Here is a 22,708-nt window from a genome sequence, read left to right on the forward strand (position 1 = left end):
ATGGCATCTTACATATTTTCTAAATTAACATCCCCTAGTAAGCCCATTACACCTAGTAAACCTAGAATTGAGATTGAAGAAGAAAATGATAATGCTAAAAAGACCCCAATAGTGAATGTTGATGAAAGTGATGATGATGCTGAGGAGGTTGTGGAGGAGGTTGGTGATGATGATGTTGAGGAGGTTAGGGATGAATGTTTTGATGATTTTTGTGACAAACAAAATTCAAAAGATGATTATAATGAAAGTTGTCCTTGTGTTAGTCAAATGTTCGATAGCTTAGATGAAGCGGAGATGTTTTATAGGGATTATGGTAGACGTGTTGGTTTTGAGATGATAATTAGAACCACACATAGGCGTGTGAAAAGTAGGAGAATTTGTTCCCGTTTATATATATGTCGAAAGGGTGGTCGAATAGTACCAAAGTCATTGGATGAAGAAACAGATGTTAAAAAAAAGGAGAAATAGGGATTCTATTGGTAGAACGCATTGCTTGGCGCGGATGTACGTTGTTCATAGGGAATAAATGAAGAAATGGGAAGTGACATCGGTTTATTTAAAACACAATCACTTGATGATTTCAAAGGATGAAGTGCTTTTCATGCAAAGGCCACGGAATATAACTCCCGTTATTCGGCAATTGATTATAACATTAAATAAATCGGGTATTGGGTCTTAAAAAACTTTAAACGTGTTAGGGGAGTTAACGGGTGGCTTGGAGAATATTGGATTTGGTAATCAAGATGTTCGGAATGTATTGTGTGATAATCGACATTATGTGTTTGATTCGAGTGATGCTTTAGAGGGTTTGGCATTACTTCGAGAATTGAAACGTAATAGTCAAGGTGAATTTTTCTATAAAGTTGACGTGGACGAGGAAAATCGTGTGCGGGCCATGATGTGGGTTGACCTGAGATCAGTCAATGCCTACAAAAATTTCGGAGATGTTGTTGTTTTTGACTCCACGTATCGTACTAATAGGTATTGCATGCCGTTCGTGCCATTTACAGGGGTAAATCACCATTATCAGTCGATTTTGTTCGGATTTGCCCTGATAAGGGATGAGAGTTGGTTGGAGGCTATGGGGAACGTGGCTCTACAAACGATCATCAGCGATCAAGACATTACTATTGGAAATGCAATTGCCGAAGTTTTGCCTAACACAAGTCATCTATATTGTACGTGGCATATAAGTACAAAATTTGGTAAAAAATTGTCGCATTTATATGCAAATCATGATCACTTCAAAGAAGATTTCAACTCTTGCATCTACAAGTCACTAACGGTTGCACAATTCGAAGATAGGTGGGAGGCATTAGTTGAAAAATACGATTTGATGAACCATTCTTGGTTACAAGATATGTACTCCGTTCGACACAAGTGGGTCCATGTTTACACTAAACTGCACTTCACAACCGGGATGACCACTACCTCCAGAAGTGAGTCAATGAATTCTTTCTTCAATGAATTTGTCAATGCTAGTACCGGTTTGAAGGAGTTTATAGAGAATTCACAGAAAGCGTTGGAGAAACAATATTTACGTGAAAGAGAGGCTGATTATGAAACAAAGAACAAGGAAAGGTCCAAAATAACATCATCATCATTGGAGAGTCATGCGACATCTATTTACACAAAAGAAATGTTTAGATGTTTTCAACACGAACTCAAAGAAAGTGGAGCTTATGTCGTGATTGATAAAGAGAGAAATGCAATTTACAAGCATTACGAGGCATACAAAACAACGGTCCAAGAGGAGTATAGAAAATATATTGTTTTGATCGTCACCGACAATGGCAACATAACTTGTGTTTGTCGAAAATTTGAAAGTTCGGGAATGCTTTGCCGTCATATTATTCGATACTTGTATAAGATGCAATGGTCAGAGATTCCTAAGCAGTGCATCACTTTGAGATGGACAGTTGAAGGCAATGAAAGAGTGGGAGCCTTACAACACAAGCGTCCTAAAATTGGTAATTTTCTTGAGTCACAACCCGCCCGATACAGTACTTTATGCAAAGCATTCCAAGATTTAGCAGCTCGCGGAAGTTGTTCAATAGCGTGATACAATTATCTCATGAGTGTGATTGAAAAAGAATCGAATTTTATTGAAAATATTCCCAATGAGAGTGGGGGAAAACGTGTGCGTGAGGAAGAAGATGATGCACATGAGGTCGGGGATGACGATGATGATGAAAATTTCAATGATTTGAGAAATCCTATACTATCTCAAACCAAAGGTCGTATTTTGAAAGGGTGAAAAGTGGAATAGAGCGTGGCAAAGCGAAAAAAGGTCGAAAATGTAATTTTTGTGGTGCAATTGATACCCAACATGATTCAAGAAATTGTCCCACAAAATTAGCGACAAATTGCTATTTTTATTTGTATGCCGATGTATCTTAATTTCTTATGAAAAAACTTGTAGAATTTTGTATGATTTTAATTTTGTATGATTTTAGTTGATATTATTGCTTGTTTGCATTTGGTATCTTGTATGATTTTGTATGATCTTAGTTGATATTATTGCTTGTTTGCATTTGGTTTTTTGTATGATTTTAGTTGATATTATTGCTTGTTTGCATTTGGCTTTTTTGCTCTGCTTTTCATTCTAACAGAATAAAGTGCTCTGTTTTTAAGATTGCACTGTGTTTACGCTATATTATATAGCGTATGCTTAAGCTACATAATATAGCGTAGTGACTGTTTCAAATTCACTTACGCTATATAATGTAGCGTGGTCAACCATCGGGACTCCACAGTTCGTCTTAAAATCGACTACTGACCATCTCCGGCTATATAAACATCTTCATCTCCATTTTCCCTTTTCCATCTCCATTTTCATCTCCATTTCCCCAACAAAATGGCAAACCCACTAACAAAATTTTGGTTCGGTGATGAGCACGAAGAAGAGGTTGATGAGCACGAAGAAGAGGTGAAGCAGCTTTTCGCCGAGATGGATGTTTGTTTGAAGGAATTAGAGGAGGAGGAGGGGCATACTCGGGAAGAGCTCATGGCAATTTTCGAAAATTATATCAAAGAGTTGCAGGAGTTGGACGAGGAGGGGGAGAAGGAGGAGAAGAAGAAGATGTAATAATTTTAATGAAGGAGAAGATGTAATTTATTTTATGTAAAATAAATCTTAATGAAATTTATTAATAAAATTTCCATGATTTACTAAATTTTGTCTTGTTCTTGTTGGATTTAGATTTAGATTTTGTCTTCTTGTTAGATTTTGTCTTTTTGTTGTCTTTTTGTTAGATTAAATTCTGGATGAATTTGATTTGGACTGATTTTGGCTTTAAATTTCAGAGGTTGAAATGGGGATGAACTGTGAAGTGAAGTTGTAAGCTATATAATATAGCGTAAAATCAGGTTTACGCTATATAATGTAGCGTAAACCCAGAGCGCTTAAGTGCTCTGTTTTCTACGCTACATTATACAGCGTAAACCCAGACCGCCTCAAATGCTCTGTTTTGATCCGTGTTTACGCTATATTATATAGCGTAAACTTAGAGCGCCTCAAATGGGCTCTATTTTTTGTTTCTCACACCTAAAAACAGAGACAAACCTCAAAGGTGCTCTGTTTTACAAAACCTGTAACAAAATTCAAAAATTTCGACCATCCAACAATCCATCAACAAAATCGAACAATCCATCAATAAAATCGAACAATCCATCAATAACAAATTAGAATCCAAATTAACAACATCTAACAATCCATCAACAAAATCTAACAATCCATCAATAACAAAATCTTAACAATCTATCAATAAATTACAATCCATCTAACAAAATCTAACAAATTAGAATCCGGCTAATCTAGCTTGAAGCGATGTTTCCGTTGGATGACGGGCTATGCCTTTATGAAGCTCCCATGCGATGCGATGACGAAAATTCTTTATAACATCTTCATTCCAATCCGCCCCAAGCCAGTCTTGAGAATTACAAGTCAAAATACAATCCACGTATTTCATGAGGAACACGCCACAATCAACACAATTTTTCTGCTTGGGCCGTTCCACCACATTCTCTACTTGTGGATATACAATCGCATCTTCCGGGAATCTCTCGGGGGCCATGCGATGAAACATGATAGGTATCAATTGTTCCTATAATATACAAAGAAATTAAACCATATTAATTAATACGAAGCACTTGAAAGTAAATCAAAAGATAATAGAGAGGATTAAAAATTTACCACAACAAGAAACTCCTTTCTATATAATTCTCGTAGAGACATGCACGGGGCATCGTCATATAGAGAATCGAACAAGGTAATCCGAAAGTCCTTTACGGACCATAAGAGGAGTATCCAATGTCCCTCCGTGGCGAATAGTATTATAATGTAGTCAAAATCGCAACACTTAATTGCTCCTTTGTCCATTGTGCCATATGACACGCAATCAGTATCAAACTGTGCCCATTCTTTGGCCGTTCTCTTTAAAAGATTCTTCTTTTTGATATGATATGAGCACATTAATGGACCAAACCATGGACTCATATAATAAAATCTTGCCGCCTTCTCTGATTGACTGTAATACATCTTATCCCTCTCCATGAGCAACTTACAGTACTCATCAACGATTGAGTCCTCGACTAGGTTGCCCGGAGCTATTGATTTTAGAGAACATTCTTTGCAGTGTGTCGGTATATCACCCTTATCGATTGGTTGTCCACTCCACCAATGTGCTTGCAACCAGTCCACCTTGCTTTGGTTGAGGGGTTTGAGAAGATGTCCTTTTTTCATATCGAGGTACCGGCATCGTGATAAAATCCTTAAAAAGACAAGATGAGAAAATGAGCTACAGTTAGACAAGATGAGAAAATGAGAGACAAGTGACAAAAAAATCAAACTAAAAGCGGATCGTTACCTCGGTAGGGAAGTCCTCGATTGGAGGAATAGGATCCTGACGAGAAATTGGTACATTATAATAATCAGCAAAATCTATTGCCGGCCGATAAACAAAACGAGGTGCACTAGGCTCGACATCATGCTGTGCACTAGGCCTGACATCATACTGAGGTGCACTGGGCTCGACATCATACTGTGTAGTCTCGAGATGAGAACTTGTAGGATGTTCATAGGCTTCGTACTCTTTGAAGAAATCACTCCCAGACGGTTGACTCGATGACTCTGTGGTCCTTCTTGCCTTCCTTTTGGGCAGCAAATTCTTGAAGTCGGGCCTCTCATAAGTTGAACCGAACGTCTCTAGCATGAGCTCGTCATAACCCCTCACAAATGTTGGTAATATGGAATCATGGAAAATCGGGGGCATCTCATGCAGACAGAGCTCGCTCATACCTCGAGCAGTCATGATGATCTATACTGAAAATAATAAAAGGCCACCATTTATCAACATATACACAGTGCAATAAACTCAAAATGGCAGTAAAATGGAAATGCGATATTTAAACATACCAAATCCATCGCCTTGGACACGTCGCATTTGTCACGGGCTTGTTGGTACACGGCCGGATTTTTCGTGGCCCTCGATGGCGGTATAATCTTTAGCTTCGTGATATTGTATTACCAATCCATATAGGCTTCCTCCGAAATCTCATTCTCCGCTGGCTCCACAATACCAACTCCATTTAGGACGAAGTTATTCCACATGTCTACATACTGCTGCCGGTAGAATGGATGCACTTGCATGAAAGGATTGTCATTGTCATACCTCAAAGTTCTCATGTCTGCAGGGGGATCTGGAGGTATACACAACGGCATATCAAATTGCCTTGGGACCCTTTTTGGGAGCTGGTACTCTACATCCTCAAAGTAATGAAGTAGTACATGGGCAATGCCGGCAATTAGAGCTCTCTCGAAATGCGCATCATGCCTCCGATAGAAACGTGCATATGGCCTCTAACGCACCCAATCTAAATAGAAATTATCGAACATACCTCTGTATGCATCGATGTTGTGATGAACGTTGTAGAACTTTGACCTCCCTACAGAGACCCGAGCAACAGCCCATGCTAATGCCCTAGGCCATATCATCCTCGTATTTTCTGCTATCAAAGGTTGTCCCGGGCGCAACCTCTCACAAGATCATAGCATCAAAACTGTTGTACAACCGGATATGGACCTGACATCCTTTCTACTGGCCTCTTGCAAATTCTTATATAGATATGCAAGAACTACAGCCCCCCAAGCATATCCATAAATTTTGCTCGGATCCTCTAGAAATAGGATCAGTCGAGGGTGGACGACATTGTTGGACTTGGTAGGAAACAGTATTGCCCCACACAAGTAGAGAACATATGCCCGAGTGAATATCACCATCATATCCCGATCAATACTCGAAGGGCAAGTACCATAATTCGCTCTCAAAAATTTCAACTTCACACCACCACGGTACAAGGCAGATTTCCTTTGCTCCTCTGTAAGTTCTGGATCGTGCCATCTTCGAAGCCATGTACTCCTATGTGGAATTTCATCATCGGCTCTAATTGGCTCTCCAACCACTGGTAGACCCATCAACATATATACATCTTCAAGGGTCACAGTCATCTCCCCGAAAGTGAAGTGAAAGGTGTTGGTCTCTGGTCTCTAACGCTCCACTAAAGCTGTGATCAAGCTAACATCGTTCTGCATAACCGACTTTGGGTTTACAAACATCCCAAATCCCCATTGCCGCAATAAGTGGACTTGATAATCATGTAAATGCCATTCGCCGAGATTAGTTGTACTCTGACGGATTGTTAGCTTTTCTCTTAACCCCCCATTCCAGATTGTTGTGCTTATGTGATTAGCTTGGTCATAAAGCATAGAATTATCGACTGGGCCACAACAATCATTCGCCATATCTACAAATAAAATTAGATCATGTTATTATTCTCAACGTCAACAAACCAAACTCCAAATTAAATTCCAAATCAAACTAAAATATCCAACTTCATCAAAATCTACACTATCAAACTCAAAATCCAAATAAAATCCAACAAAAAAATTCAAAATCACCAAATTCTACAATATAAAACTCCAAATCAAAATCAAATTCCAACTTTTCCAAAATCACCACTACCATACTCAAAATCCAACAAAAAATCCAACAAAAAAATTCAACTTCACCAAATTCTACAATATTAAACTCCAAATCAAAATCAAATTCCAACTTTTCCAAAATCACCACTACCATACAAAAAATCCAACAAAAAAATGCAACTTCACCAAATTCTACAATATTAAACTCCAAATCAAAATTAAATTCCAATTTTTCCAAAATCTATACTTTCATACTTAAAATCTAACAAAAAATTTCAACATAACCAAATTCTACAATATTAAACTCCAAATCAAAATCAAATTCCAACTTTTCCAATATCACCACTATCATACTCAAAAATCCAACAAAAAAATTCAACTTCACCAAATTCTACAATATTAAACTCCAAATCAAAATCAAAATCCAACTTTTCCAAAATCTACACTATCATACTCAAAATCCAACAAAAAATTCAACTATAAAATTCAACTTTACCAAATTCTACAATATTAAACTCCAAATCAAACTACATATCCAATTTTACCAACAATCTAACTATCAAACTCAAAATCTAACTATATAACTAACAAATTTGAAATCAAACTATCTAACTAACAATCTAACTAACAAATTCGAAATCAAACCAAAAAAATCGACATATTACACACATATACAAGAAATACTCACCTTTTGCTGCTAGGATAACGTCGATTTGGGTTGAATTAGGTTGAATCACCCTCAAAATCGCCTTCAATCGATCTGGTGGTTGTGTTTTGGAATTAGGTTAAGTTAGTTTTCATCCACAATACGCTTTACAGTATAACGAACCCGGTTCCGCTGGAAAAAACCGGTTCGCTGTATTATGTAGCGTACATTTTGTTTCACTGGGTTTACGCTACATAATATAGCGGATACGCTGTTTAATATTTTAATCCTCTTTTTAATCTTGACCGTTAGCTTCTTAATGGACGGTTAAAAATGAGGTGGATAAAATTAATAATTTATCCAACTTTGGTTGTAGAAGATCCCCCTATATATATATATATATATATATATATATATATATATATATATATATTATTTGTTTGCCAATAAAGAAAAACCCGTTAATTAAACAGAATAAAATACAACAGACACAAACCCTTAAATGCCGATATAATCAAGTTGGAAAACAATTAACTGTTTTATTTCCTGATCGTTTAACATATAGAATTTAAAATTTCTTAAAGTTAAAAATGAAATCAAAGATATTTCAAGCGATTCAAATTACACCATCATCCCAGATAGCTGCACCATCACAACTGAGTTTATCACATAAGAGTCATTATTTGATCAATGTTCAAAATTCTTAATCGCATAAACTATTATTGGAGGAGCGGCAGATCCCAACTATTTACATGTTGAATATCAGTTATAGACATGCCGAAAATGTAAACCCATAATAAATGAACAATTCTTGATTGTAAAAGATGTGGTCTTATCATAATTACCGTCGACTCGTATTTGGCGCGGGCTTTCCAAATCCTCAAAAATATCAATAGACTTATTTTTCAACAGATCCAAAGTCGAATAAATCCAAACATAACTAAACAAAAAATATAACAAAACATTCTAAAAGGAGTGACAAAACAAACCCTCTAAAAAAGAGACACATAAATACCTAAAAAATTGAGTATAATTGAAAGAAAATCAACAAAAATGAAGAAAATAAAAGGGGTTTGGGTTGTCCTTGAGAGAAAAACAAGTATAAGCCCTTGGACTATTTTGAAAAAGGACAAAGACAAAGAATTTTTTAAGAAAAAACTAATGATTGTTGTGAATTGATTGTTATAGTCAAAGGTAAAATAGTAAGGCTAGGTTTTAGGAGTAGAAATGTTACAATGCATTTAATGCTCTTGTGCTATCTTTTGCTATAAATAGCTTGCATCAGTGAATGAATAGATTGCACCCGAGCTTTCTTTCTATGCTCAGCTTCTTACCCTCCTTCTGTTAAATTTAGTAGCTCTCTGGTTGTTCTTTTATAGCTAATATATTACAACACGTTATCAGCACGAAGCCCTGCCGGAACTGAGAAGATATAATTTTATTTAAATGTACATATATATAAGCAGACGTGGTTATACCCTCTACAAATAATTTAAATATATGTGACCGGAGTAGACGTGGTTACACCTTCTACTAATATTTTAACTACATATGGCCGGAGCACCGCCTATTTACGGTACCATATAATTTTGGGTAATACCGAAATATAGTGGGAACCTTAATTTATAAATTGCCTGCCTATCGGATAATAATTCTTTTGTGCCTAACTAACTTATGCAGGATTTTCCACTTAAATATATTATTGGTTGGAGATAACCTGTATACGTAGACGTCCGTATGGCGGGTGAAAATCCATTTGTCATTTTATATATAGATCTATTTATAATATCGATGATAATAATGATGTACAAATTTATTATTGCTTACTTGTTAACGCACCAGATTCAGTAGGATTTTATGTAATATTTATATTGAAAATTTAAGTTAATAATTTTGGTGTTAAATTCATATTATAATGACAAATCTTACAAACTTGTCGTTCGTTGCATTGGACATTTCTGGGGAGAATTATCTATCGTGGGTACAAGATGTAAAGTTGCATTTGGGTTCAAAGAAATTAAGCAACACAATAAAGGCAGAAAACACATCCACGATCGAAGAAAACTTTACCTCTATTATTTTTCTCCGACACCACATGCATGAAGATTTAAAATCTGAGTACCTAGAAGTCGAGGATCCCTTTATTTTATGGGAAAATCTAAAGGATAGGTTCGATCATCAGAAACTAGTTTATCTACCTGCAGCTGAAAATGATTGGGCTAATCTAAGGCTTCAAGATTTTAAGAGTGTTCGGGCATATAGCTCAGCCCTATTCAAAATAAGTTCTAGGCTCATTATGTGTGGTGAGGTTGTTACTGAGAAAAGAAAGATCGACAAAACATTATCTACTTTTCATCCCAATAATATCAACTTAGGCGAGATGTACAGGGAGCGCAAGTTTGCTAAGTTTGGGGATCTCCTTTCAACCCTCCTTGTTGCCGAGCAGAATCATGATTGGTGATTAAGAATTATCAATCCCGTCCAACGGGATCTGCCCCTTTACCAGAAGTAAATAACACGACATTCCAGCAGAATAATGTACGTGGAAAAGGGCATAGAGGTGGATGTGGCCATAGTCGCTACCGTGGACGAGGCCATGGTCGTGGGCATTTTCGTCCTTATAATAGCTCTGGTCACCAGAAGTGGCAACCTGAAACACAGAGCAAAAGAAAGGCACCACAAGGAGGGAAAACTGACAATTTATGTCACAAGTGTGGAATGGAAGGGCATTGGTCACGTAATTGTTATATCCCCCAACATCTTGTTGATTTATATCAGTCATCTAAAAGATCGAAAGGAAAAATGGTGGAAACCAATTTCGCTAACAACTTAGATGATTCTCTTATAATATCAACCGGGGGAATAAGCGTTAATGGTCCTAATGAGTCTAACGAAACTCCCATGTGGGAGGCTGAGGATCAGTTTCATAAAATTATTATCAACTGGAGGAATGAGCATCAATGGTCCGAATTACTATAGTTACTAGTGTGTACTGTGTGCTTTATTTGATCTATGTAATGTGTTATGTTCTTATCAAATAAATTATGTTTCTTAATTATATACAGAATGGATTCTGAAGATATATGCATTGCTGATTGTGGTACAACTCATACGATTCTACAAAATCGAAAATACTTTACCCATATAACCAAAACCGAAGCTCAAGTTGGAACGATTTTTGGCGTATCTAATATAATCGAAGGTTTTGGAAAAGCTAGTTTTGTCTTACCTAATGGTACGCACATACATATTCCAAATGCATTATTTTCTAGTAAGTCCACTAGAAATCTTCTTAGTTTTAAGGATATTAGATTTAACAATTTTCACATCGAAACCACTTCTAAGGCTGGTAAAGAATATCTCCTTATTACTTCTACTAATTCTAGCAACAAGAAAATCTTAGAAAAGTTTCACTCACTTTCCTCAGGATTATATATGATGAAAATCAGAACCATTGAGTCACACAATATCATTGCTTCCAAACTCATAGATCCAAAATCATTTTCCCTTTGGCATGAGAGATTAGGTCATCCCGGAGTCTCTATGATGCGTCGCACTATAGAAAATTCTACTGGACATCCTCTTAGAGATCTTAAAGTTCTTTCCAAAAATGACCTTCCATGTTCAGCATGTTCTTTAGGAAAGCTGATTACTAGGCCATCTCCTACTAAAGTTAAGCTTGAAAGTCCAAGTTTTCTAGAAAGGATCCAAGGCGACATATGTGGACCTATCCACCCATCATCTGGTCCATTTAGGTACTTTATGGTACTAATAGATGCCTCAACTAGATGGTCTCATGTTTGTCTTCTCTCAACTCGTAATGATGCTTTTGCAAAATTACTTGCCCAGATAATCAAGTTCCGAGCTCAATTCCCAGACCATTGTATCAAGTCGATTCGTTTAGATAATGCCGGCGAATTCACAGTTCCTCATGTACATACACAGAATGGGTTAGCCGAGTCCTTTATCAAAAGACTTCAACTTATTGCAAGACCATTATTATTGAAAGCCAAATTACCTACATCTATTTGGGGTCATGCAATACTTCATGCTGCTAATCTTATTAGGATTAGACCAACTGCCTATAACCAACATTCTCCACTACAACTGGTACTTGGTCAAATTCCTAATATTTCTCACTTCAAGATATTCGGAAGTGCTGTATATGTACCTATTGCTCCACCACAAAGATCGAAGATGGCAGCTCAAAGAAGAATAGGTATCTACGTTGGTTTTGATTCGACATCAATAATCAGATATCTTGAACCACTAACTGGAGACTTATTTACTGCACGATATGCAGATTGTCATTTTGACGAGTCTTTGTTTCCTCCCTTAGGGGGAGATAAACATGTGAATAAGGTTAATCCTGACATAACATGGAATGCGTCAGGATTACATTTTCTAGATCCACGTACCGGTCAATGCGAACTTGAAGTTAAAAGAATTATCCATATGCAAAATATCGCAAACCAAATGCCTGACGCATTTAACGATTCTAAAAATGTAATAAAATCTCATATACCTGCAGTAAACACTCCGCCTAGAATAGATATACCAATTCAAAAATCAAATACAAATGAATTGGTTACAGATTCAAAGCCACGCCTGAAGCGTGGTAGACCGGTCGGTGCAAAAGATGTTGCACCAAGAAAAAGAAAAACAAAGAAAATTGCCCCTGAAGTGGCACATGCTCCAGAAGAAGCAAATACCCCTGAAGTGGTATTATCTCCTGAAGAGATTCCCGTCCCTGAAGATTCGGGATTAAACAATCATGAAATTTCAATAAATTATGTGCATGATTTGAAATTATGGGATCGAAGTAAAGCCATAATCGATGATGTATTTGTGTATTCTGCGGCATTGGATGTCGACATAAATTCTGATCCTGAACCACAAAGTGTGGATGAATGCCGTCGAAGAAAAGACTGGCTAAAATGGAAAGACGCAATTCAAACAGAATTAAATTCGTTGCGCAAAAGAGAAGTATTTGGACCTGTTGTCCAAACACCAATCGGTGTGAACCCTGTTGGGAATAAATGGGTATTCATAAGAAAACGAAATGAAAAGAATGAAATTGTGAGATATAAAGCCCGACTTGTAGCACAAGGGTTTTCTCAAAGACCTGGCATTGATTATCACGAGACATACTCGCCAGTAATGGATGGAATTACTTTTCGTTTTATATTAGGTATGACATCAAAAGAAAAATTGGAAACACGTCTTATGGACGTTGTTACTGCATATGGATCACTTGATAGTGATATTTTTATAAAAATCCCAGAAGGATTAAAAATGGACGAGTTCAAGAAACCTCGTCATATATACTCCATTAAACTTCAACGATCATTGTATGGATTGAAACAATCTGGTCGTATGTGGTATAACAGACTTAGTCGTTATTTACAAAAGAATGGGTATATTAGTAATCAAATTTGTCCATGTGTTTTTATCAAAAAAATCACAATTGGGTTTTGTGATTATTGCTGTATATGTGGATGATTTAAACCTTGTAGGTTCAGCTACAGAGGTTGATGAAGCTGTCATATATCTAAAGACAGAGTTTGAAATGAAAGATCTTGGGAAGACAAAGTATTGTCTTGGTATACAAGTCGAGCACTTGTCATCGGGAATTTTCCTCCACCAATCTACATATACTGAAAAGGTTTTGAGCAGATTTTACATGGATAAATCTCATCCGTTGACTACTCCAATGGTGGTTAGATCTTTAGAACCAGATAAAGATCCATTTCGACCACGAGAAGATGATGAAGAAGTTCTTGGTCCTGAAATCCCATATCTTGGAGCTATTGGTGCACTCATGTATCTTGCAAATAATACAAGGTCAGATATTGCATTCGCTGTAAATTTATTGGCTCGATTTAGTTCTGCTCCGATGGCCAGACACTGGAATGGGATCAAACATATATTTCGTTATCTTCGTGGAACAATTGATTTTGGGCTATTCTTCCCGGAAAACTCGACATCTCAGTTGATTGGATATGCAGACGCTGGATATCTATCAGATCCTCATTTTGGCAAATCACAAACTGAATATGTATTCACATATTGCGGTACTGCCATTTCTTGGAAATCCACGAAGCAAACTACAGTGGCAACCTCAACAAATCACTCGGAACTAATTGCGATTCATGAAGCCAGTAGAGATTGTGTTTGGTTACGATCTATTATCAAGAATATTCAAGAATCGTGTGGATTACAGGACATCACAAGAAGTCCTACTGTTATGTTTGAGGATAACACTGCATGCATTGATCAACTCAAAGAAGGATATATCAAAGGAGACAGGACGAAGCATATTTCACCAAAATTCTTCTATACTCATGAGCTTCAAAAGAATGGTGAAATCGATGTACAACAAATTCAATCATGTGACAACCTTGCAGACTTATTCACAAAATCGTTGCCAAATTCAACATTTGCAAAGCTGCGAAGTAACATTGGAATTCGTCGACTCAAAGATCTGCTGCAGCAAAACTTCAGTGATTGATGTTTTCATCCAAGGGGAGATTGTACTCTTTTTCCTTCATCAAAGTTTTTATCCCACTGGGTTTTTCTTTGATAAGGTTTTAATGAGGCAATCTATGATCCATGTACAATAACAATCAAAGGGGAGTGTTGTGAATTGATTGTTATAGTCAAAGGTAAAATAGTAAGGCTAGGTTTTAAAAGTAGAAATGTTACAATGCATTTAATGCTCTTGTGCTATCTTTTGCTATAAATATCTTGCATCAGTGAATGAATAGATTGCACCCGAGCTTTCTTTCCATGCTCAGTTTCTTACCCTCCTTCTGTTAAATTTAGTAGCTCTCCGGTTGTTCTTTTATAGCTAATATATTACAACAATGACTTATTTTTTTCAACAAAATCATTTTAAATGACCGCATTCGTGTTTCTCTAGAGCCTTCCGTACATAAAATAATTTTGGGTGGTTGCATCATGCACGACTCTGCCTATCTGTTTACTACTCATATACGTAGTACTAATTGGATGCTTAGTGGAAGGTCCGTTGGCAGTTAGTATGGTTGTTACTCCCTCCGTCCCAATGAATTTTATACAGTTTCCTTTTTGGGACGTCCCACCAATTGTATACATACCAAAAGTAGTAACTTTTATAATATAAAATAACATTACACCAACTACTTTCTTCCACTATCTCCATTTCATAATAATATAAACACTATTACACCCACTACTTTCCTCCACTATCTCCATTCTATAATAATATAAACACTATTACACCCACTACTTTCCTCCACTATCTCAAATCTATTATTAAATATACATGGGTCCCATCACTATACTCACTTTTCATCTAACTTTACTCATTTTTTACACTTTTTCTTGGTCTCCGTGTCCCAGCCATTTGTATATAAATGACTGGGACGGAGGGAGTAGTTATACTCGTCACCATAAAATTCAATGCATCATTAACTTCCACTTTCACCCCGCACCCAATTGTTTATATTAGATTTGGACACAGAGGCTAAGAAATATATATAAAGTAGTGGAAAAATGAAAGAAAAGTGGGTGAAGTGGTAGGACCTATTGATTTTTAATATATAAAAATAGAGATTTTGGAGTAAAAGTAGTGTGAAGAGGAAGAAAAAGTGGGCAAGTAGGGAAAGTAATGAGACTTATTACCTAATTTAAAAAAATTTAGTTATGTAAAAAAATGAGTGGAACATCCAAAAGAAGAACTATAAAGAATGTCTTGGGACGGAGGGAGTATAGTTTTTTCACCGCAGAGTAAGGACTGAGCGCCAAAATCTCTTACACGTGTACTATGCTCAAATCAGCTACGAGATGTGATTTCAGTACTCCATCAATGAGCCTTTTGCTGCTTAGCGGCTAAGGCTTGTACTTTGTCGTCCCAGGTCTTGACTCTTGATTCGAGATTGATTCATCTAAAAATTTAATAGAACAGGTACTCATTTGTAAGATTATAAGTTATAGTATTTGTTAAAAGAAAAATGATTGTTCTTTTTTATATTTCTACCCATATTTATTGTCTTGACTTTCTATAATATTTTATTTGGATTGCGTTTAAGGGAGAACCAATATTTAAAATAAAATCTTAGAATCACAAGTTCTGCTGCAGCACCCTAAAATTTAAATAGATTTTCAAGATTCAAATGTAAATACATATTTTTTGCATCGTTGTGTTTGCTCAAAAATAATTTCAAAATATAATACATAAATATGATATTTTTTCCGAGTGTAGTTCTGCTGCAGAATAGGATTAATACTAGAAATAAGGTTAAAAGTTGTAAGGGTTCTTAGGCTAGGGGTTCTAAGTAGAACATGGTCAGTATTACTTATATGGTACATTGTAAATGATAAATATAAAAGGGTAGGAATCAAAAATTGTTGATAAATATGCATTGAAAAGAAAGAAACTCAATTATTTTGAGATAAATATTTTGGGATGGAGGGAGTAACCCGTAATTTGCTGTTTTGGTGAGTGCAATGATTTTATTAGGAGACATGTTCGGATATGATCTTCATCAATCTTCTACTTCAATACATGCAAGTTGCAACTATGTTATTTTTTGACATATTTAGGTGTTGTCTTAACTTCCCTTCAACACAATCCAGAAGACATGGTACCCCTCCGCCCGCCGGTTAACTGAGGAACTCTAAAAACTGTGTTTGGTGATTTTGATTTATATATGCATGTAATTGTGTAACGATTATTTATGTAATACAAAATTGATAAATTTATATAACATATAAAAAGTAAAATTATTTAATATATAATATTAAATAAAATGATAGAAATTTTAATATAATATTAGAAATAAAAATTATATATTGAGATTTAAAATAAATAAAAAGATTATTAAAATGAGTTGATATATTAATATATTATTATATTAATGAAATACGTGTTTGGTATGTAACTATAATTATATTAACATCTTTTTCAAAATTTTAAATACTATAGTAAGATAACTTCATTATATAAAAATATAATTAAGAATAACTATAATTATATTAATAAAATCTATATTATTTAAAACAACCTACTTAGAAGATATAATTGTTATAGTTATATTAGAAAAAAATAAAAAATTAAAATTATACAAAAATGATTTTAAAAATATTGACATACAAAAATATTGTAATATAAAATTATTATAATAAATAGTATTGGGAAAAAAATTATAACATATATAAAATAAGTAAAAATTCAACTAAGATTAACGTATATTAATAAGTAATTTATATGAAATATTATTTATGTATAATAATTATATAATTAATAAAGAAAGTTTGAAATAAATATCAAACATCCACACGCTAACTAAAAAAAACCACGTCTCACCTATGTGACCTACCACGTCTCACCTATGTAACTAGGTCGCGGCATTTTGATGGAAGTTGGGATACACAGGAACTATGAGTTGCATAGCTTAAATTAAAGAATGTCCAACCAAACACACCGTAACTTAGATCATTTCCAAGGAAGTTGAAAGTAGTGTTAAGTTACATCCAATCAAACAAGGTCCTTATGAATCCCTTACATATCGATTGATACGTTTGATAAACTTTTGATCTATAACTGTTCACATTTATATTAAAATGTACTGTACTAATTCAAGTATTCTAATTCAATTTAATTTATATCTTGTTATTCTAATTCAATTTAATTTATATCTTGTGGTTCTAGCTGTTTATATACTTGCTGAGCATTATTGCTCACTCTTTATACTCCTTCTACTTTTTTCACCTATGTACAAATATGGTTCGCCTATTCAGGATGCACGCGAGATTAATTCTAGGCACGGATTCCAATTGATTAAGTTACACCTCAATGATCATATAGAGTATCTTGAAAGACATCATGGAAACTAGTTGTGATTAGAATTGTGTAGTTTTGATTTAATTATGAAATAAATTTGTTAGTTTGGTTATTGATTATTCTTCTCATCAAAATTTAGCTGATGATGTACTTTAAGTTATAATAAGTTCTGATAATTTTGGCTTCTGATTTCAATAATATAGTCTGTATGTGATCATGTTTTCAAAAGGTTAAATCGATTTTCTTTTTAAATCATTTTATAAATATCCAGCTTCTGTATTATTTGATTTTACCTTATAGCCAAAATATGGGTCTTGAATTTCTTTATTAGTGGCAGCAGATCCAGACCTCTCGGATCCGAGGGATATCACAGAACAAACGAATTATGTAAATGATAAACATTTAAGAAAATGCATTATAAGAATATTTAATGGAGTGAAAAAGCTTTACAATAAATATGATAAATATGATAATTAAGTCCTGAAAACTCGTAACTATCAGTTCATTATTTAAAACGTATATGAAAAATATACTTTCGTAAAAACATATGTACACTATGTTAATTTTTTTTTTAAAAAGGACATTGAATGATAATAAGATAGATGGTGGGGATTTTGGACTCAAACAATCCAAAAAAGTGTGAACTTTGTAGAACTTAGAGTACTTGGAGTCTTCTGTTTTCACCATTGGATCATATCCAATCCTGCGGCCCAGATTAAAATTATTTAATTATTATGCTGCGTTCTATAGATTTTAAAAACAAAAAACAAAAATACATACACACAGCGTATCCATTATCGTATCTCCGCTAATCGCGTAGTTACAGATCCCGCATTCAACTTTGTAGAAAATCGGCAGTTACAAACGGAGCGCAAGATACACGCGCTATCCAATCCCGCAGTTGACGACAAGAAGACTAATTTGGTTTGGGGCTTTTCAAATTGTAAAGAACATAACCCCAAAGTACAAAAATGAGTTCAGGTTAGTATCATGGATTCCGAGTTCCGGCCGAAGGTGATATGTGTTGCATGTCATGACATTGGTATTTTATATATACAACATCCACTTTGAAATTCGATTATTAGGTTAAATATTCAAATCTCCCATTTTTAGACATTGATATTTGGATTTTATTGCGAGGCTACATGCCTATACGAAACTTGTGCCGCAAATTTTTTATTTTGATTGTGACAACATTTGAATGATATTTGTTTTGCATGTGATATATTGATTGTTATCGTGTTAAAAAAATGGATGTTGCAAGGTTATATTGTAGTATGTATAATGCCAGTGATCCGCAGTACAGAAGCACATGTTTGTCGTGCCTTGTTTTGGTGTAATTTTGTTGTGCACGAAGTGATTCCTTTTTTTTTTTGGCATTGCAATTTTGATTTGTTCCGCACCCGATTTCACTGCAGTTAGTAGTATTTTCTTATAGAGCAATGTCTTGCGCGGTGTGGAAGATTCTGAATAGTCCTTGGTAATTAGTGCTACTTTTTATTAGTGAAATTTTTTTGTGTACGAAGCGATGCATTTTGTTCAGGACATTGCATTTTTGATTTGTTCTGCACCTGAATTCAATGTAGCCGATAGTATAGTTTTATAGAGCAATGTCTTGCGCCGTTTTATAGATTGTTGAAGATATGAGAAATTTGATTAACAAACCGCAAGTTTAATTATTTCTACTTTTTTCAGCGGAGTATTAGAATATGTTCTGCTCTTGATTGTTTTCATACATGCTTGAGTGACGTGTTTCTAGTAGTATATTCAATTGTTAAGATGTGAACTGTGCAGCAACACTTGCGTTTACAACCCTTGGAGTTCTGATAGTGTGCCTTGTTTGGTGTTGTACATTTTAGAATGGTTTGATTCCTAATTTGTCTAGCACTGACAATATGGTCGACTGTGGTGTATTTCTAATGCGTCACCTAGAGCCCTATATGGGGAATGGAGTGACCTGGAAGAGTGGTCTGCAGACTGAGAGGGTATGTGTCCAATACTTTCTGGTCAAAAAAATTGGTTACTAGCTTTTAAAATGCAAAAATGTAAAAAAATTCCTATTGTTGTGCAGGATAATCAGAAGAGCGTGTTGTAGAAGCTTCGAGTCATTTATGCTCATCGAAATGCTCTTATAGACGGAGAACAAGAAAAGGCATCTTGTGTTGGACAAGATGGTGAAATATAGTCTGGGAAAGATGAAAGCAAATTAATTTGTTTGTTTCGAAAAAACAATTATGTAATTGCGTACAATCTTAGAAAACAAATCTCCTGCTTCTTATGTATGCTAGAAAAATTGGTTGAAACCATTTTATGAATAACTATGTAAGGCGGTTTGGTTTTCCACGCTTGGTATTTTAATATAGTTCTGTGTGTTTAAGAAACATGATGTCTTGCATTTTACTGATTTGTCTTTCGGTTGGCTATAAAGTCATGTCATGTTTGTGGTATTTAATTTAGAATAGTTCTGTGTGATTTGAAAACGTGATGTTTTGCATTTTACTGTTTTGTCTTTCAATTGGTTTTAAAGTCATATTGTATTTGTGAATCTTTTTTCCATCTTAGATAAAGTTTGTGTTAAGTGTGTGTAGTCATGTAGGTGGTATACATCTTGTTAGTGGACCTAACAACAATCTGTAGACATAGTGAATAACATGTAGTTCATATTTACAGGATAGTGCAACGCGGATTATGTAATATGTTGAAGAATTTGAAAAAAGGAACACTAAAGTCGCAACATAAATACACGATAAAGCAAGGAGCAAAAAGGACAAATTGTTTTGAATGAAATACAAGGTAGAAGAAAACAGTTGCTATGTTGTTTTTTTCTTTTAACATAGAGAATATGTATGCAAAATTTATTGAATGTAGTATCTTGTGTTGAAAAAGAAAGTTAAATCCTGACAGACGCAGTTGCAGCTAACAAATTTAATAACTAAAAAAAGATGAAATCGTGACATAAATTGAAATAGCAATGTGCAAAATATTCATTCAATCATTTGTAAAAAACAAAAGGGAATTTATTTTAAAAAAGGACTGTGTACTGAGGAACAGAGTAAGCTTCAGGATTCAGGGGGCTGTTTTCCATAAGGACAAGTACGAGCGTTGTGGCGCGCAATTTTGTTGCAAATGCGGCACTTCCTTGTCCCTTGATTTTGCATCGAAACTTCACGTCCGCTCTTTATTCTGCTCGCATATAGGAGTCCAGTACTTCACGCCATCGTGTTCAACGTAACATGTAGCCTGTGAAATTTCATTTTCGATGGGTTCTTCTGCATCTTTATCAGAACCAGAAATCTCTGAACCCTAGGTTACATCACTTTCTAAATTTTCAGAGTCGAAAGAATCGATGTGTGGCACCTCTAATACTACAATATTAACACATAAAAGCATTAGCTTTATAGGCATTACATTACAAAAACTGAATATACAAAACATTTCAGCCAAACATTTACAAACATGAAGGATTTATCAATAACGATATGAAGAACTCTTGACAACAACGAAGGACATCATCTGTACAAATTAAACAACTTATACACATCGAGACTCACCCGGACGATCTTCGACGTTCGCCATCTGACAACCCTAGATCGGAAGAGAACAAATTATGCAACGGATTAGTTATTGACCTTGCGTTGATCTACTGTGCAAGATAACAGACCGGGTTGCAGTGTAGGAAGAAACAAGAAAGCAGATATACAAGAGATGAATATACATGCTATTAATCAGAATCTAATTGCCTACTTTCAAGCTATGTTGTAACTGCCAAAAAATTAATACATACTCTACGTATTATACCGTATATACGAACTCGTAAGCAGTGTTTGAATGAATAATACAAATTAAAAAAAACTGCCAATACTTTAACAGCCGTTGGATGAAAAGCAAAGGAATGGTGGATGCTTTGTACGCCAATACTCCAAAAAAACTTGTACTCCATAGGAATTTTGCCTATATATATATATATATATATATATATATATATATATATATATATATATATATATATATATATATATATATATATATATATATATACCATCACCACCACTATGCCGCCCGCCCCATCCATAGCCACCACCTCCATCTCCACCTCCATTATTTCTCTAACAACACAATATCCACCAGCCCCATCTTGGTCGCTGCTTCAACCTCCTTCAGCCACGTTCATACTTATTTCTCCATCTCGGCTCAACTTCAAATTGCGGTGGAGCCGCCACTATTCCGGCAACGCTCCAACCCCCTACTTCAAGCCGCCCAGACCTCCGCTACAATCATCCTTCCTCCATCTCCACCTTCACCTCCACCATCTCCACCACCGTCACCACCATCTGAATCGAAAACGTGAACAGATCTTGATATTCTGAGCATTTTCCGGAACATATCTGGAGATTGTGGGCAGTCTCTGCAAGTTTTCACAAATTCCTGCAACACAGATCACTAAATCCTAAAGAGAATATCACTAAATTGCACAGAGAATATCACTAACTTGTATTGGTTTCTAGTTTTTATTTTAAGAGTGGTTTCTATTTGATCATGAGCCTATATATATATATAACCAACCTTAAAATATAAACTAAAAACCAATATTGAAACTCCTTAAATTACTAAAGGCACTCACCTGCACTTATAACCCAGCATAGCAACCCCCCACCTAGATCTGCCCTTGATCTTTCCCCTCCTTCCACGTCTGTTGTCACACCCAGGCCAACAACACCACCCACCTCACCGGCCGGCCTAGATTTCACCATTATCTTCACCAACTGTGTCCCTCCCTCTCCCTGTCATCACTATCCTCGCCGTGTCTCCACTATCACAACCTCCGTCCGTTATCCGCCATCACCACCTCCAACCTTTCCCTTCCGCTTCACTAATCGTTTTTCGACTATCTCTCACTCTTTCAATCATGTGAACGACTAGACTTTGTCATGGATTATAACATTGTCAAAACTTTGATATACCTGTTGATATATTTACAGAAATCGATGATTTCTGCTGTACAAATTACTAATATGCGCTTCATAAATTAGTGATATTCTCTTTAGAATTTAGTAATTTGTGTTGCAAAATCGGTGAAAATTTCTAGGAATTGGTAAAAATCGGTGAATCTGTTCTTGTACTCAATTCTGGTGCCGATGCCGGTGGTGGAGATAGTGGAGGTGGGGTGGAGATGAAGGTGGTGGACATAAAAGGAGCTAATGGTGCAACAGTTTCAGCAAGAGTATTCAGCATATATAATATATAAACAAAATCG

General features: G+C 35.4%; 2 protein-coding genes across 2 annotated transcripts; both read left to right on the top strand.

Annotated features, from left to right (window-relative positions):
- On the top strand, nucleotides 1-2,257 carry LOC108221349 (protein FAR1-RELATED SEQUENCE 5-like). Its single transcript, XM_017395231.2, has 3 exons — nucleotides 1-367; nucleotides 699-1,970; nucleotides 2,094-2,257. Exons 1-3 carry the CDS (start codon nucleotides 1-3, stop codon nucleotides 2,255-2,257), a joined length of 1,803 nt encoding a protein of 600 aa, XP_017250720.2.
- A 7,286-nt stretch (nucleotides 2,258-9,543) lies between these two features.
- On the top strand, nucleotides 9,544-10,089 carry LOC108221350 (uncharacterized). The gene has a single exon (XM_017395232.2). It carries the CDS (start codon nucleotides 9,544-9,546, stop codon nucleotides 10,087-10,089), a length of 546 nt encoding a protein of 181 aa, XP_017250721.2.
- Nucleotides 10,090-22,708: the final 12,619 nt, after the last annotated feature.

This window comes from Daucus carota, chromosome 5 (genome assembly GCF_001625215.2).
Source record: "Daucus carota subsp. sativus chromosome 5, DH1 v3.0, whole genome shotgun sequence".
NCBI classification, from domain to species: Eukaryota; Viridiplantae; Streptophyta; class Magnoliopsida; order Apiales; family Apiaceae; genus Daucus; species Daucus carota.